The sequence below is a fragment of the Colossoma macropomum genome, unplaced genomic scaffold, assembly GCF_904425465.1.
Source record: "Colossoma macropomum unplaced genomic scaffold, Colossoma_macropomum, whole genome shotgun sequence".
NCBI classification, from domain to species: domain Eukaryota; kingdom Metazoa; phylum Chordata; class Actinopteri; order Characiformes; family Serrasalmidae; genus Colossoma; species Colossoma macropomum.
Genome location: NW_023494786.1, coordinates 2,135,153 through 2,153,271, shown reverse-complemented (window position 1 = coordinate 2,153,271; position 18,119 = coordinate 2,135,153). Strand labels below are relative to the sequence as shown.

Sequence of the window (18,119 nt, the reverse complement as noted above, 5' to 3'; positions counted from 1 at the left end):
TTTTGTCTGACATGGTGCCCCAGGCTGCCCACTTTACACACTGTTGAGCTAACAGAGCACTGTGTGTGTTGTGTGAGTTTGTGTGCATGTTTTGTGTTTAAAGAAGCAGACCTTACATGCCCCCCTCCTAATCCTTGCATGCACACATACACACATACTCACACACACCTCAAGGCAAAAGCAGACCAGACAAGAATTGATCTGCAGTCCCAAATGGAGCATTCTGCAAGGAGATGTGGGAATTGTCTGAGCATGCCCTGTCTCTCTCTCTCTTTCTGTCTCTCTCTTTCTCCTTCCTCTTTTACTCTTCATCCATCCATCATCTAAACCGCTTATCCTTCTGGGTCGCGGTGGGGTGCTGGAGCCTATCCCAGCTGTCATTGGGCGGACGGCAGGATACACCCTGGACGGGTCGCCAGTCCATCGCAGGGCAGACAGACAGACATACACATTCACATACACACTCATGCAAACTCCACACAGAAATGACCCTGATCGCCCGGCCGGGAATCGAACCCAGGCCATTCTTGCTGTGAGGCGACAGCGCTACCCACTGCGCCACTGTGCCGCCCTTTTACTCTTCATCTCTTCCTCATATTTGGATCAAGAAGAACATTACTATAATATTACAAACAAAGAAATGAGTCACTTAAAAGCATTTGTTTACAACTAGGGCTGTACAATATATTGGTTGTTAATTGTTATCATGATATTGGCCTTTGCAATGAAAGAATAATAGTTCAAACCTTAGGTCTGAAAAAGTTGGGACAGTGTATGAAATGCATTGTGATTTATAAATCCACTTTGACCCGTATTTATACAAAACTAGCACAAAGACAGGATGTTTAATGTTTTACCTTATAAACTTACAACATTTTTTGTAAATATATACTCATTCTGAGAATGCTGCCTTCTACAAATATCAAAAAATATAGACAGGGCAATTTAAGACTAAGAATGTTGTGAAAATGTTCAAAAAAAAATCTTAAACAGGTGATTCAATCATGCTTGGATATAAAATGAGCATCCAGGAAAGGGCTAATCCTTAATGAGCAAGAATGGGTCTTTGCCAAAAAACATGTCAGCAAATATGAAACGGTGCACAGTTGGGTCTGATGTGTCTATGGAAATAATGGACATCATATTCTCTGGGCAAACAAAAAAAGGACAATCCAGATTGTAACCAGCGTAAAGTTCAAAAACCAGGGTCTGTCATGGTATGGGGTGTATTAGAGCTCATGACATGGGTCCCTCAGACAACTGTGAAGGCACTATTAATGCTGAAAGACACATACACATTTAGGAGTAACATACTGCCTTAAAGACAACGTCTTTTGCAAGGATGTCCATGCTTAGTTTAACATGAGGCCAAACAGGATTCGAAACATGATACAACAGCATGTCTGTGTAATCAGAGAGTGTAGGAGCTAGACTGGCCTACCTGCAGTCTCCTACTGAAAAAAAGCACAAATTGGAACAATGTAGGCCCCTGCAGCTGAAGACTTATGTAGGGGAAGAATAACAAAAAATTTGTTTTTTAAAACTGGATCAATTGGTGTTCAGTTCCAAAATTGATATTTGTGTTAAAAGGAAAAGTGATGTAACACATTGATAAATGTGCTCCTGTCTCAACTTTGTTGCAGGTACCAAATTTGAAATGAGTGGATATTTATTAAAAAAAAAAAAAAAACAATACATTTTGTCAAATAAAAAACATCTTATATTGTGTTTTTGTGCTGTTGTGTTTCTACAGTATTGTGTAGTTTACTGCAGGTCATACAGAATTTACAAACACTGCTTTCTGTTTTTATTTGCATTTCACATTAAGGTCCATTTTTGTAATGGATTTTGTAATTGATTTTTTTGTATTTCATCCATATTTTAGCCCTACTCCAAACTCTTCTTAAAGGCAGAACTTTGTTATATCGCATTAAGTGCACTCTGCTAGTAAAATTTCATCGCTACGACTTGTAGACTGTAGTAAAGGCATGGTTTTCTGATACAGGTTTTTGTTTATATCTTTCACTTTTTAGTCTTTTCTTAGTTTTTAAAAGCATCTATGTTCAAGATTAAATCTGTTTTTATATTGTCCTGTAACTGCTTCTCCACATCTTTGTAGCTGTTTTTTCCTCTCTCTTTCCTCCCTCCCTCCCTCACTCCTTCCCTCCCTCACTCCTTCCCTCCCTCGCATCCCCACCCCCAATTCCCTCCGGTCTCTCACTCTGGGTGAAGTGTTGTGACAGCCTTGCGCTGATGTTGTCGAGGGTTAACGTTGCCAAGTGCACATTATCCTGTAAGACTTAATACGCAGGTTGGACCGTGAGGGCCGACTCTCAAATTACAGTTTGCCGGGCCTAACACTCAGCATGACAACAATACCCATGCGCACGTGCCACACACACACACACACAAGCGCACGCATCTGACTCGTTCACGCATACACTATTACATTATACGCATTTACATATGGAGTGACAAATACATATTTTGAAGTGTTTACAGACATTTTTGTCTTTATGTTTTGCTGTATGTAGCTTTATCTTTAATTTGAGGTATTGTGTGCAAGCGAAACAACTGTTCGTTTTGTGTGTAGGAGTTGTGTGAGCGGCTTGTTAGAGTGATGGAGTGTCTGTGTGTGTGTTGGGGAGCAAAGCCTGTCCTCTCTGCTTTAATAAATCTGCTTTGGATGAAGCAGTGGAGCCATAAAGCGTATCGATTGCAATCCTTCACATACCAGCACAGTAAGAGAACACACATGCACACACTCACACACTCCAACGTACTTGTCTCATAGTTTACAGGTTTTTTACTTTCACGGAGCAGGGATTGTAATGTACAATGACTGGCCACATTTTCAGGTTTGTCTAAACGTATCTACACCAGATCCACTTACTATATAGGTGCAATTTGTAGTTCTGCAATTACAGATTGTAATCCATCTGTTTCTCTGCATAATTTGTTGGCACTTATCTGTTGACATGTTAGTGGGTATGCACTGGTACAAGTGGATTACACACAGCAGTGTTGCTGGAGTTTTTAAACACCTCAGTGTCAGGACTGAGAATAATCTGCCAACCAAAAATATTCAGCCAATAGCATCCTGTGACCAGAAACTGCCCACTAATAAAGAGGATGACTAACACAAACTGTGCAGCAACAGATGAGCTACCATGCTGCTTGCTGCTGTGTTCCCTTCACTGGCTTTGTGTTGCTGCCCAAATCAGATTTGAAATCTTTTTTGCCTACAAAGCCAAAAATGGACCCCCTCCACCCTACCTAACAGCCATGGTCAAAACCCTATCCGTACCTCAAGCCCTTCAAGCTTCAGGTATAGCTTGATTGACCTGCCATTGTTCAAAATGTATGGAAGACAAACATCCAGATTCTTCTCTGTCTTGGCACCCAGATGGTTGAACAAACTTCCACTGGCTGCTTGAAGGGTAGAGTCCCTTGCTGTCTTCAAACATTAACTGAAGACCCAATTGTTTGTGAAGCATTTAAATGAACACTTATCTAATGCTTGCAAATAGTGCAGAAAAACAGATGATAGATTCTGTAATTGTAGAACTAGTGCGCCTATATGTAAGTGGACCATATAAAATCGACCATGAGAGTACATACAGGCGTGAGTGTAGGTCTAACTAATAAGTGGCCGGTGAGTAGTATCCCACTAATGTTTAAATCTTTTAGTTATGCAAAACTACAGTAGAGGCCTAGTGATTTTGAGTGCACACACACACACACACACACACACACATACACCTTTATTGTTACTTACAAATGCATAAATGTCTACATGAACGCATGCAGACTCTCCTATCTCTTAAGCCTTTAGCAGGTAGCTTTGTCCTTGTGGGTGTGTATTTTGGTTTGGAAGTCAGGGTCGTCACATGCAGCTATATCTTAGATGCCTCCATCTGGGGTTTGCCCTGATAACTGTGAGGCGAGACAAGTTCACATGTCCAGCCAGAAGAAACTGGGACACACTGAAACACACTCACGCAGTCTGGCTTCCTCCTTTCACATACTGACATACTTTGCTGTTGTTATTGTCAGTGGTGCACATCAACCAAAAATGCAAGTTTATGGGTTCATCTTAGAACCTTTACAATATGTGGTGGCTGTTTAAACTTTAAAAAGTTTCTTCACACTCATAGATTTTATTTACAAAAATGGCACACACAACAGTACTTCAAGACAATTTTACGATACAGCGTTCTTTCTGTGTGGAGTTTGCATGATCTCCCCATGTGCTCCAGTGGCAGTCCAAAGACATGCAGTCAGGAAATACTAAGTTGCCGATAGCTGTGAATGTGTATGTCTGTGTGTCTGCTCTGTGATGAACTGAGGATCTGTCCAGGGTATTTCCTGCCTTCTGCCCAATGACCACTGGGGGATATATATATATAACTTATTACTTGTGCACTGCTAAGGAAAATGTTTAGTTCAGTCATCCCTCAAACGAGTTTAGTAACACTAAGATTAATAACTGACTCATCACATTATCAGTCTATTTAAGCTTTAGCAGGAACTTCAGTGCTTGTAAAGAAGTTTATTGAGTCCTTCTTTACACTTTATTGAGCACATCTTTACATACCTTGCTGATGAAAATAGTTAATAAACAAGCATTTATGGTATTTCTTTTAAAGGTAAGCAGGTACATATTCTAAAAGAATTCTCCTAAAAAGTAACTGCATTTGAATACTGCCTTTACAAACCTTACTTGGACTGAGTACACATACTGAATTTTTGCATTCTGAAAACATATTTCCAACATATATATCTTTGAAGCACAAAAAAATACACATGCACACACCATTCTCCTCAACTCGTTCACATAAAGACACATTCCACTCTTAGAAATATCTTTTTCGCCATGGAATAGAAGCAGGCAGTAGTTCAAAGCTTGTAGCCACAGAAAGACTGTGTGGTGCTGTTGTGAATTACAGCTTTTATTGACATACGTATAATCACAGTAGAGCTAGCACTTACTGATGTAAAAATGAACATGACAGTAATATGCCATTACAATAACACAGACATCAAATATTAACCTTCTTTTCTCTTTTTCTGACATATAGCGTTCAGTAGGCAGTTAATTATAGTTCTCAAAGATTCCAAAGGCTCCTTTTTAAGTACGAACCCTTGAGTACATGTGTCTCTTTGAAAATGTGTATGTGTGTGGTTTATGTTTGTATGCCTATTTGTGTGTATTGGTGTGACTTTATTGACCACTCTCTGCTTTTTGCACAGGTAACAGGTTTTTCCTGACATCATATGGGGCCCTCTACATATCCGATGTGCAGAAAGAGGACGCGCTTTCTACCTACCGCTGCATCACTAAGCACAAATACAGTGGAGAGACCAGACAGAGTAATGGAGCTCGTCTGTCTGTGCTAGGTATGTATTGACAATAATGCATTAAATATTCAGTTTATTAAAATGGAAGAGGAGTTGGGGAAGTCATTGAAGAAACTGCTTATGGAGGTTTTCACTCAAAATGTGTCACTATCACTATATATTCCTACTTAAACCACCAGTAATGTTGGTACACTCATGTGAATAGATGTTTTGTTCTTTTTGTAGTATACAGAGCTCCCCTCTATCATTTTTGTGTGGTCAAATATTGTTGTTCCAATAAAATTTGAACTTTGAATCGAATAAAATTACAAAAAGCCTTTTTTAAAGTTATCATGAAAAACAATGAAAAAAAAAGCTCAGTGTCTTAAAGATGGAAGAAGTTACTCTTAATCCCATTTCTGGGATCTACATGCACTGCTTATATTTGTGTTTTTCTCTTTTCATGAAGGACTTAATAATGTGAAGAATTGCATTGCAAATGTTAGAGTAGGGAAAACCTCAAAAATAAGCAAAGTAAGAAAGGGACAGTCTAAAGGTCTAAGTAAAAGCTAACATGTATTCTTCTCTCCAGACCCCACAGAGTCCCCACCCTCAGTTATGGACAGCTTCCAGTCAGGTGAGGTGCAAGTGGGACGCAGCGTTGAGCTCCCCTGCATCGCCTCAGGCTACCCCAACCCCACCATTCGTTGGCTAAAGGATGGAAGGCCTCTGCCAGCCGATTCTCGCTGGACTCGCCGTCTCACAGGCCTTACCATCAGTGACCTGCGCCTGGAGGACTCAGGCAACTACATCTGTGAGGTCACCAACAGCTTTGGCTCTAAAGAGGTCACAGGCCACCTAAATGTGATCGGTGAGGAGTCAAGGAAAGAAAGAGGGATCGAAGGAAATCAGTGGTGTTTTAAAGGGCCCATATAATGGAAAAACAAATTTTCATGTTAATTAATGTATGTATGTATGTATGTATGTATGTCTGTATGTATTAGGGGTGCGGGAAAAAACTCGATTCTTAGATGCATCGCGATGCGGACGTGAACGATTCTGAATCGATTCACAAGTGTCAAAAATCGATTTTCTAAATATTTGATTTATAACATAATGTTGACGGAACGCAAAGGCGGAACTGGAAGTGCGGAAGTGCAGCGCCCGGACAGTCTGTGGCGGCACATAACAAAAACACAACTGGATGAGCGAGAAATCCGACCGACAGCCTCTGCATTAAAGCCAGGTTAGGTCAGGAGTCACAACACAAATGTTAAGAAGAGACATTTTGCCTTTCAACAAAGTCAAACCACCTTTGGAGCCACAACATTTAATGTCCAGTACGTGTTAATGTCGTAGTATGGGCTAAAAATATAAACGAGAGCGCAGATTTACTTCGCTCTGCTTTAAGCTTTAGCTTTAGCCGCTTTCCTCCCATCTGCGCCGGAAAACTTTTCTTCAAAACTAGAAGAGTTTCTTGTAAAATGTCTCAGCATCCGGCTGTTTTACGAGGCTGAACTTTCACCTTAAATTCTGCCTTAGGCGCCGAATGTAACTGCTGCACCATTTAAGGTGGAACGGGAAAATTCGAAAGAGAAGCGAGTTCATTTTCGCAACTTTTTTAAAACTCTCGTTGCAGATTTTTTTTCGTTCGCTACTGGCGAGGCCAGACCTCGGTGCTGTGTGACCTGCTGTCTGCTCACTGTTCTCGGTCGTTCAGAACCAGGGCTTTCGCGCTATGCTGCACACTTTGGAGCCGAGATTCAGCGTCCAGTCTCGAAAATACCCGCCCCCCCGTCTCTACAACGAGACCAAAACCGAAGTTATAAGATCACTAAAGAAAACGGGAAGGACGGCTGTAACGTGCTGCGTGGACACCCATTGCCACTGGATCTTATTTCAGGGCAACAGCGCATTTTATCGCAGATGAGTGGCAGCAGCGTCTCTGAACGAGAGCCTTCTAGTTCACTTGCCACATCACTTCCATTTGATTTATTAATAAAAGATATTTTAGATATTTAAAGCAAAGTATTTGTAATGATCCATAATGCATTTACATTATGGATCGTTACAAATACTTTGCTTTAAAACTACCAAGTCCTCAGACAGTCGGAAGATAGAAATCCTGTATAGAGAAAAAAGATGCATCGAGATGCATCGATAATCGTTTTATAATCGCATCGCAGCCCTCTGAATCGTAATCGAATCGAATCGTGAGGTGCCTAAAGATTCCCACCCCTAGTATGTATGTATTTTACTCTAGGTCAGTAGATGTAACAAAATGGTGAGACACAAAAAAGTGAGCACCAAAAATAGTCAACATAAGGAAGAAAAAGAATAACACACACTCCTAATCACAGCTCCATTCCCTTTTCACACCCGCAGCTCAAGTAATATTTTGATTTTGTGTCAGTAGTGTGGGTGTGGGTGGATAGACATCAAGCACAAGAAATAATGAATAACAAATTATTTTTTAATACCTGAATATAGTTACAGCTTTTTCTTCTGAGTGTCAAGAGAGGTAAACCAGCACCCAGAATATTCCAGGATCTAATCAAAAGATTTACTGGGTACCCCCCGTTTTGCCCCTGGGGTTGTAGCTGTAGTAACGGTGACAAGACAAGCTCTATCAGAGCACAGTCAGAGTTTCAGCTTGCCCACCAACATGGCAATGTGGTCTTCTTAATGACAAAATCGAATTCAGTGTATAGCTGACTTGACTTCATTTCAACAATGTCTTTTGTCTTTACGATTTTGTTAACAAATGTAACTGCTTGTGTTTGTAGGAAAGTGCACAAAGTACTCATTTTAGGCTGCAACTGATTTAGACTACATTTCTTGGCAAAACCTGTTTCATTTTAAAGGATCTTTTGATTTTGATTAAAACTGAAAAATCAGCCTATGTTCTGAGAGGTATTGATGACACAAATACTCTATTCTTGCCAACCTTTCGTCAACCACAATTCTCTACACCTCTTAGAATTTACTTGAAGAAAATGCAAACAAAGTGATGGAAATAAAAGACATGCTTAACGTGTGTTAATAACATTAGTTATTTATATTTTGCAATGAAATTAGGCTAGTTTGCTCTATATATCTACTTTCCTGTCACATGTGGTGACAATACATCATTGTATTTTAGCTGCAAAATTACATAAAGTTAGTATCCAACTTGCCCTTTATTGAGAGGCAAGAAATTACACTCTTTGCCACTTGCACACTTCTTGACTTTTTAGTTGACTCTGACTCTGCCCCAAAATCTGCTGACTAACATTCCAGCTAGCACAGACTGAGCCCAGCTATTTGTGATGTCCTGTACAACTTTCAATAGATAGATGTCATTATCCAGTAAACACCTACCAACTGTATTATGAATACAAGTCAGCAACACTGGGAGATAAAGCCATCACCAATTTAGCTGCCTGAGTTGCAACTTCAAATGTCTCGTGCTGGCCAGGGTCTATCTGGCCTCTGCCATCTAGACATACTGTCCAGAGACGGTCAATTCAAAATCAAACGTGGTGTTAACAGTAGCAATAAAGCAAACAAAAGTGTCGGCCATTTCAAGAAAAGTGTACTGGTGATCAGTGATCAGTTAAGACGTGTTTGGCATCCTGAAACTTCTTTCTTTAGTTTTGTACTGGTGTTACAAGGCAAATGTACTTAACAAGTAATGGAAGCTCATATCCCATGATACTAACATCATGAAAACTATATGCCTGAATAATCACCATCATCATAGTCTTTGTCAGCACATAGTTTTGTATCAATCCGCTCAAATATCAGACTCTGTTGACAGTTGTTGCTTTCAGGATTAACAGGTTAAATTCTAGTCAACACAAGTAAGACTAGTCAAAAAAATAAGAACTTTTTTGTCACTGCTCTAGTCTTTCTGTTTGAGCTGGACAACAGTGGTGAACTGATGAGATTTATTTTCTGATTTCATCAATGATGTCATATTTAAATGATGATTGACACAAACAGAAAAATAACCTTTAAGACCCTGGTGGTTCGGGGGCCCTAAGCAACATCTGAAATCTTTTATAGCATATTATTGCATGAGCCAGTTAGCCTGTTAGCTCTCTGCCTAACTCTGCTATTTCACGACACACACTCAGTCAAAAACGTATTTAAAAATAACAAGATAACTCAATAGAGAGTTTGTTTTTTTTATTCCAGATTACACATACCTTATTTGAATACTTGACTAAGTAAATGAAGATGAATTTGGATGTCCATATATTTGAATAACTATGCCCATGCCTATAATGTATTATGTAACATGAGCAGTTATCAGTGTAACTGTCATTTATTGTTATTTAGTTCTTTACAAGTGATAAAGTAATGTTAAATCACATAACTGCCCCTCTGTTTTCTGTTTGCCATGATGGGACAGGGAGCACTGGGTAAAGCTAGCAAACCAAGCTGCTAGTCAGTACTGTTTATCCATGTCACTAGCAAATTTAATATAATAGCATTATCATAGAATTTTAACATACTGACCTTTAATATATTTCTGTAACAGCTATTGCTGGTGTTAAATGTTGAAATGCCACTAAATGTAAAAGGGTGGAAAAATAATTTCTGACTTAAGACTTGGGACTTAACATGAAACTTGGGACTTACAATGATTTAGTCTGCCCACTGCTTTTGACACAAGTGGGGTGTAACACTGCATTCCATTTTGCTGTCTGGCCTCACAAATGTTCAATGGAACGATTTTAAGTTGGAAAGACTCACCAAGTTTCCCGACATAAATAAACCTGACATCATAGTCAAATTGCGGCACACACATTAAACACAAAGCATATTCAAGTTGCTGTAGTAGTTGATGTAGGTCCCCTTAAGATGCTTCTCAAACTCTGTGACTTGCCTTACAATATCCATTTGCTGCTGACATCCATGTTTTAGCTCATAAGAGCACTGGAATGCATTTAATTTGAAAATCATGAGTACTGACTTGGAAATATTTGACTTTCAAATACAGTGAAATGCAACAAAAGTTTTCTTTACTTGTTAGCTACATAAGGGGAAAATTGTGTCAATGTCTTTTTGATTTATTTAAAAAAGTTAATTGTGTTAGGAATCAGAATATCGAAACCAAGTGCCTTGTATTTTAAACAGATCATGCCAAGACTTTTCAAAAGGTGGCTAGTATGTTTCAGATACTGCTGATCCTCTTCCACTTCTGGCATGCGACCAATTTCTTAGGGGCCACTGTAAGTGTTAGCTAACATTTAACAAACATAATTATTTAGCCAATTAGTTAGCAAGCAAGCTTGTATTGAACTGTAGTGACCTGACTTGTCAAAAACATGAACGCATGTCAAAAGTTCTGACCAAAGAAATTAATTGTATTTTTATATGTGTACAGTGAAATTTTTCTTCACATTTCTACTTTTAGAAGAGGAGGAATAGTTGCTTTGGCTTAGTGCCCTCCTCCATCTCTTATAGCATGCTGGAGTTTTTATCTGCCGGCCATTGTCCACAGTGGCATCTGTCAAAGACTGGCCAGTGCCTCTGGCTCTGCTAGCCTAAAACTCATGAGCAGTTGTCTCATCAAGAGTAAGACAAAAACAGGAGGTAAAGTGAACAGACACATAGGTGGGTAGAAAGAAAGAGGAATGGAGACTAAAGTAGACAAAGTCCAAAGGGTTCACTGAAGCAGAAACAAAATGAAAACAGTACATCTGAAACAGATTTATTTAGGTTTACCTTTAAACAGAGAAGAGAGAGAAAGGTAGTCTAGGGTCTAAATGGTGCTGGCAGGCTGGTCAGCCTGTGTCACCTCCCTACTGCTCATGGGGAAAAGTGATGTAAAGGGACAGAAAGGCTGTGCTGTATCCCCCTGCTCAGCCCCCACTAATCCACCACTACGGAGTTGGATGTGTGTGCGTGCGTGCGTGCGTGTGTGTGTGTTTGTGTACGGTGTTGGAGGGTTGCAGTTTGCTAGATACCCAATGATAAAGAACAGAGGAAGAACAGTGGAAGGGAGGAGGTGCTGTGGACATTTGGACGTTTAGCCAGTGGGCACATCATGCCAGTGTGCTCGCACATACTCTGACAGGACAAGCAGGGAGGATGGCACACATACGTACGCACACACACACACACACACACACACACATATACACACATACACACACAGTGAGCCCCCAGCACATAACACCAGCTGCCTTATTGCTCACTGACATTTTCTCTCTCCTTTCATTCTTCTGTTTCTCTCTTGTACTTACATATAAATTTATGTGTGTGTGTGTATATATATATATATATATATATATATATATATATATATATATATGTGTGTGTGTGTATATATATATATATATATATATGTATATATATATATATATATATATATATATATATACACACAAACTGTAAAATTTATTTTTACATTTATGAAAAAGCCAAGTGTAATTCCAGAAATAAAAGGTTATCTTTGGTGGGTGCACATTTAACAGACATAAAAGTACTGGTTTTTGTACCAAGAGTGCCATTTTTCAGAGACTAATTTGAATACCACGAATTTTTGCAGTACTTATTATTGCTATGATATCACTTTTTTAACTCATTTACAGTCAAAATATGTCATTAATGATTACCTGATATGGCATTGAAAACAATTGCTTAGCTAAACCAGGCAGGGTTGTCATTGGTCCTGAGATCCTGAGTTTGCCAGCTTTTAGTGGAAACCTGCTGAACAGTCCTGGCAAGCAACATTAAAGCAGCCTATTGTATTTCTCTTTCATTTGTCATTTTCTCTACTGTAACCTTTTTCTTTTCTTTTTGCACCCTCTCTGTTCACTTTCATAGAATCAGCTTCTCCACTTCCCATTCTCTCTTTTTTTCTCATGTCCTTTCCCAAAGGACCACATCATTCTGTGCCCCCGTATTCCTATTCTTCTCCCCTCCCTCTTCTCTGTAGTAGCTTCTTCCCTTACCTTCCATTCTTTGTGTATTTTATGTGTCTCTTACTTTCTCCTTCCAAGATCCATTGTCATTCCCTGTATTAATATAATTATATGCAAGCATCTTGGTGGTGTCATGTTGTTTTTGGTGGAAGTTAGCTAAAGCTAGCTGTTTTGAAACCTAACAGACATAAAATCTATGTCATGCTGCCAACTGACATAGTTCATGAGCAGTTGCCTACTCGGCTGCACCAGGTTAATAATTTGGAAAAAACAAAGTAATGATCTATCTAGTAGATGTTTAATATGCCTTTTAACTCCATTAGTCTCTCATTTAGTTAGAAAACTACTTGCCTTTGCTTTAGATTGATCATGTTCTTTGATCGGTCAGTTTATTTCTCTTTGTTTGACAACGTACAACATCATAGGTAGTGGCAGATTTGGCAGCTTTGGTGATATTTTCTTTGACATCATTTTTTGTCTTTTTCAACTGGCCAGCTGTTGCAGTTATTGTTTCCAGAGCTCAGGTTTATAGCTCGATAGCTTGATGATGGCTGTAGATACACAATTTGATTGATAGTACAGTAGAGACTCCTTGTCCTGACTGGTTGAATATTGGTTTTCATTTGTTTGTCTCTCATGCACAGAATCAGGAGCAGCCACAGAAACTTGCGAATTTACAAAAGGTTTTCTGACTTAAAAATCACAGATTCCACCTTTAAGGCCATTGCTCCGTTTAACAAAATTACAATTACATGATCTAACCATCTTTCTCTCTTTCCTACTCTCTCTCTCCCTATCTGTCCAGAACCTCTGAGGGTCACCCTGTCCCCTAAGAACTTGAAGACAGGTATCAGCAGCACGGTGATCCTGTCCTGTGCTGTGCAGGGCTCTCCTCACTTTACCGTGTCTTGGTTCCGCAACACAGAGCCTGTGCTTCCTGACCAGCACTTCTCCATCCAGGGTGCCCACAACGAGACACTGTTCATCACTGCAGCCCAAAAGAGGCACTCGGGTGCCTACCAGTGTTTTGCTACACGCAAGGGCCAAACAGCCCAAGATTTCTCCATTATACTGCTGGAAGGTAAATACCCAAGGGGTAGTAGAAAAAGGGATAGGTATGATTTTTTTTATATAGAATAGGTGTGAATACATGGTTATCTGAATTCAATAGACCTTTCAAATTTAATTAGTTTAAAATACAACCCCAATTCTAAAAAAGTTGGGAAGCTGTGTAAAATGTAAGTAAATATAAATAAAAACAGAATGCAATGGTTTGCAAATCTTATAGACCCATATTGTATTCACAATAGAACATAAAACACATATCAGATGTTGAAAGTGAGACATTTTACCATTTTATGAAAAACATTAACTCATTTAGAACTTGATGGCAGCAATGCATCTCAAAAAAAGTTAAGACAGGGGCAACAAAAGGCTGGAAAAGTAGTGATACTAAGTACTAATAAAAAACAGCTGGAGGAGCAATTTGCAACTAATTCACATGACTGGGTATAAAAAGATCATTTTAGAGAGGCAGAGTCTCTCAGAAGCTGAGCAGAGGTTCACAAATCTGCGAAAAACTGCTTCTAACAATTGTGGAACAATTTCAGAAAAATGTTTCTCAACACAAAATTGTGAAGATTTTGAATATCCCACCATCTACAGTACATAATATCATTAAAAGATTCAGAGAATCTGGAGACATCACTGTACGCAAGGGACAAGGCCGACGGTCAATATTGGATGCTCGTGATCTTTGGGCCCTCAGGCAGCACTGCATTAAAAACAGGCATGATTCTGTACTGGAATTCACTGCATGGGCTCAGGAACACTTCCAGAAATCATTGTCTGTGAACACAGTTTGCCATGCAATACACAAACGCAAGTTAAAGCTGTATCATGCTAAAAAGAAGCCATATGTTAACACAATCCAGAAATGCTGCCGTCTTCTCTGGGCCAAAGCTGATTTAAAATGGACTGAGGCAAAATGGAAAACTGTTCTGTGGTCAGATGAATCAAAATTTGAAATTCTTTTTGGAAAACCATGGACACCGTGTCCTGCGCACTCAAGAGGAAAGGGACCATCAAGCTTGTTATCAGCGCATAGTTCAACTATGCGCTGATAACAAGCTTGATGGTCCCTTTCAGCGCATAACTATGCACTGATAAGCCTGCATCTCTGATGGTTTGGAGTTGCATTAGTGCCTATGGCATGTGCAGCTTACACATCTGGAAAGGCAATATCAATGCTGGACAGTATATTGAGGTTTTAGAACAACATATGCTCCCATCCAGACAATGTCTCTTTCAGGGAAGGCCTTGCATATTTTAGCAAGACAATGCTAAACCACATACTGCATCCATCACAACAGTATGGCTTCACAGAAGAAGAGTCCAAGTGCTAAACTGGCCTGCCTGCAGTCCAGACTTTCACCAATAGAAAACATTTGGCGCATCATTAAACAAAAACTCCGAAGAAGACCCAGGACTGTTGCGCAGCTAGAATCCTACATCAGACAAGAATGGGACAACATTTCTCTCCCAAAACTTCAGCAATTGGTCTTCTCACTTCCCAGACGTTTACAGACTGTTAAATGAAAAGGGGGTGCTACACAATGGTAGATGTGGCCCTGTCCCAACTTTTTTGAGATGCGTTGCTGCCATCAAGTTTTAAATGAGTTAAAATTTTTCGTGAAATACTAAAATGTCTCACTTTCAACATCTGATATGTGTTCTTTGTTCTATTGTGAATAAAATATGGGTCTGTGAGATTTGCAAATCATTGCATTCTGTTTTTATTTACATTTATTTACATTTTACACAGCGTCCCAACATTTTTGGAATTGCGGTTGTAAAAAAGTGATAAATTGTGTATTGTCTTGTAATTATAAATTAGTTCCTTTTAGTAAGGCTTTGATGTGAAAGCAACATTGTATTAGCTGCAACATAACTTAAATAACGTAAGTATTCGATGTTCCAATTTTTATTCATAATAATGTAAAATATATTTTCATTCACATATTCAAATACTATTTATTTAAACATGAGTGTTCAAAAATTCTTAAATTTCCCATCTTTAGCATAAAACTTGTGATGTAGATCATGGAGGGTAATATTTTTTTTTAACAAAGGCCTGAATATAAAGTATACACCTCTCTTCGTCTCTTGCACTTTTTTCCTGGACACCCTATTAGATGGCACGCCGCGGATTGTCTTCTCATTCAGTGAACGCGTGGTGGCCCCAGGCGAGCCCTTCTCCCTAATGTGTACAGCCAAAGGTGCCCCTCCCCCCACCATCTCCTGGACACTGGATGACGAGCCAATCGCTCGGGACTCGGCGCACCGGGCCAGTCAGTACACGCTCTCGGACGGCTCCACCGTCTCGCACGTTAATGTCAGCAACCCACAGATCCGCGACGGGGGCGTGTACCGCTGCGCTGCACGCAACTCGGCCGGTAGCGCCGAGTACCAAGCGCGCATAAACGTAAGAGGTGCCTGTCTACTTTTCAATCTCAGCTGTTATAGGGTGGCTTAAAACCCAAAACCTTCTACCCCTACCCTCACCGTTCTCCATTCACACCCTCTCATCATTATGGACATGTTCCTGTATGTGTGTGTGAGAGAGAGACTGTAGGGTGGGGGGTAGATGTGTGTGGACAGAGTGTTTTTTTTTTTTTCACTTGTCATTTTTTTAGTTAACTTAGTCACTCACTTCCTCTCTCATATCTTTTGTCTAATATACTTTCATCGTTTGTCTCACTTACTCCTTCTTTCTCTAACTAGCTCTAACTTTTTCACTCACACTGAGGAACTCATTTCAGCGTTGGTTGTCCCTCTGTTCTGACCATCCTGTCTCGGCCTTTGTTCCACGCTTCTTCACACATACAGAGTGTATCTGTCTAATTCTCTGGCTGGCTGGAACACATAAGCTGTTCTTGCTGTTCTTGGAGAGAGTAGAGAGCTAGCAGAAGGGAGAGGCCTTTTCTCCAGCCAGAAGCTCAGGGACAGGAGGGAAGCCATGTGAGAGAAGAGAAGAGGACTCACCTTCTGAGAGCAGTGATACTGAGTTGTGTTGACAGCCTTGCTGATATTACTCTGCTCCTCTCTCTCTCTCTCTCTTTGCCTCTTTCTCTCTCTCACTCTTTCTGTCTTTCTCTCTCATTCTCTTTCTTTCTGCTCAATTATGACATATATGTCTGCTTTAAGGAGACATGCCAGAACAATCGTTGGAGCGAGGATGAGATCTGGTACCAGAGTTGCAGTCATATACACACACACACACACACACACACACACACACACATTTAGTGATGCACTGTTCATTACTGATTCACTCACATTATGACATGGTATACAAACTGACAGCCTTTACTTACACTCATTCTCATGTATACACAAGAGTGTGACGCATGCTATGAGGGCAATAGAGCACTCTTTTAAGATCCAACAAACACACATGTGCATACATATGTTCACTTTTCCAAAAAGCAGCATACTTCCACCACATGGACCCTACTTGAGTTCATGCATTCATATTGTATTAGACAAACAAAGGCAGAAGGGGAGAGCAATGCAAGAGAGAGAGCGCAAGAGAGAGAAGGGGATACTGTGCGACAGTCTTGTTGAATAATACATCAGTGGTTCACTTGTCAGAGTGGTGACTTCAAAGCTCAACACATACTGAGCAGAGAAAGAGAAGAAGGAAGATGGCTAGAGATGTACGCAAATTCCATATGCCCCACCACCACCCTCACAATTACCCATTAAATACTCTGTTTTGAGACAAATTTCTTTTCTGTTAGCTTTTCATATGGATTCTTTCTTTAGAAGTCTCTTAAATTTTTTGTTACCCTTTTCTGTTCATCTTCATACTCTGTACATCATCTTTCTCCTTCCCCAGCATCCTTATGTGTTTTGGAGAACAGAGTCTTGTAGAGGGTCAGCCTTTCTCAAAATCCTCAAAAAAAGAAAAGTAAAAACCCAGACCGACCATTATTTGCCTTCTTAAGTTAACCCAGACATGATTGGTCTTAATATGAAAAGCTATTTTTAACCTGCAGGCTAAGCACTGTTAGCCAAAGGTAATCTAGATAGGCAAGTGACCTTCATTCTACCACTGACCTCCAAAAATCGAATCTTGAAACCAGAAAGCACAAGGCTAAGCTATGTTTGAGTAGATCACCAGTTATTACATAGCTGAACCTCTCTCAAAGCCTCTGTTCTGTCCTTTATCCTCTAAGGGTGTGTTTGGGATTGGCATATTGAAATGTGATGCTATATGGACTTTTATTGACATGTTACATGTGTGATGCAGCAGGAAGGATTTTTTTGACTCAGCATATTTAATTTATTTATTTTGCTTGAAAAAATGTATGGTAAGTAATTTGGCATAACATGTTATGCAACAGCCAAATATACAGTTTACTATGCAAAATGTTTTATATTGTTGTTAAATTATGTACCTGTGTGCCTCACTTTATTAGCCCACACAGTTATATGTCAAAGGCACAGACACATACACACAGTCACAATACACACACATTATTCTCTGAAAACAAAGAGCATTCTAACCCCTTCTCCCCTTCCATTATCCACTCATCCATCCTCTGTTCAACTTTCTTGCCCCCTCCTTTCTTTCTTTCCCTCCTTTGTTCCCTCTTCTGTCTCATTTTCCCTCCCCCCGTATTTCACCTTTCCAATTTCTCTATGCAATCTTTCTTTCTCCGCATGTCTCAATTCCCCTATTTCTGCCTTTTTTGCATCCCACACTCCTCCCTCTTTCAATCTCTCTGCCTCTCTTACTTTACCCTCTTCCTTCCTGCCACATCTCGTTCTCTCCCTCCCTCTGTCTTCCTCTCTCCC

General features: G+C 39.9%; 1 protein-coding gene across 1 annotated transcript in view; it reads left to right on the top strand.

Annotated features, from left to right (window-relative positions):
- Positions 1-18,119, top strand: part of LOC118798143 (Down syndrome cell adhesion molecule-like protein 1 homolog) — a 111,405-nt gene that overhangs the window by 52,229 nt on the left and 41,057 nt on the right. Inside the window, exons 3-6 of the mRNA XM_036557498.1 lie at positions 5,254-5,400; positions 5,933-6,211; positions 13,063-13,338; positions 15,452-15,748. Coding sequence (XP_036413391.1) covers positions 5,254-5,400; positions 5,933-6,211; positions 13,063-13,338; positions 15,452-15,748 — 999 coding nt within the window. The remainder of the gene's footprint in view (positions 1-5,253; positions 5,401-5,932; positions 6,212-13,062; positions 13,339-15,451; positions 15,749-18,119) is intronic.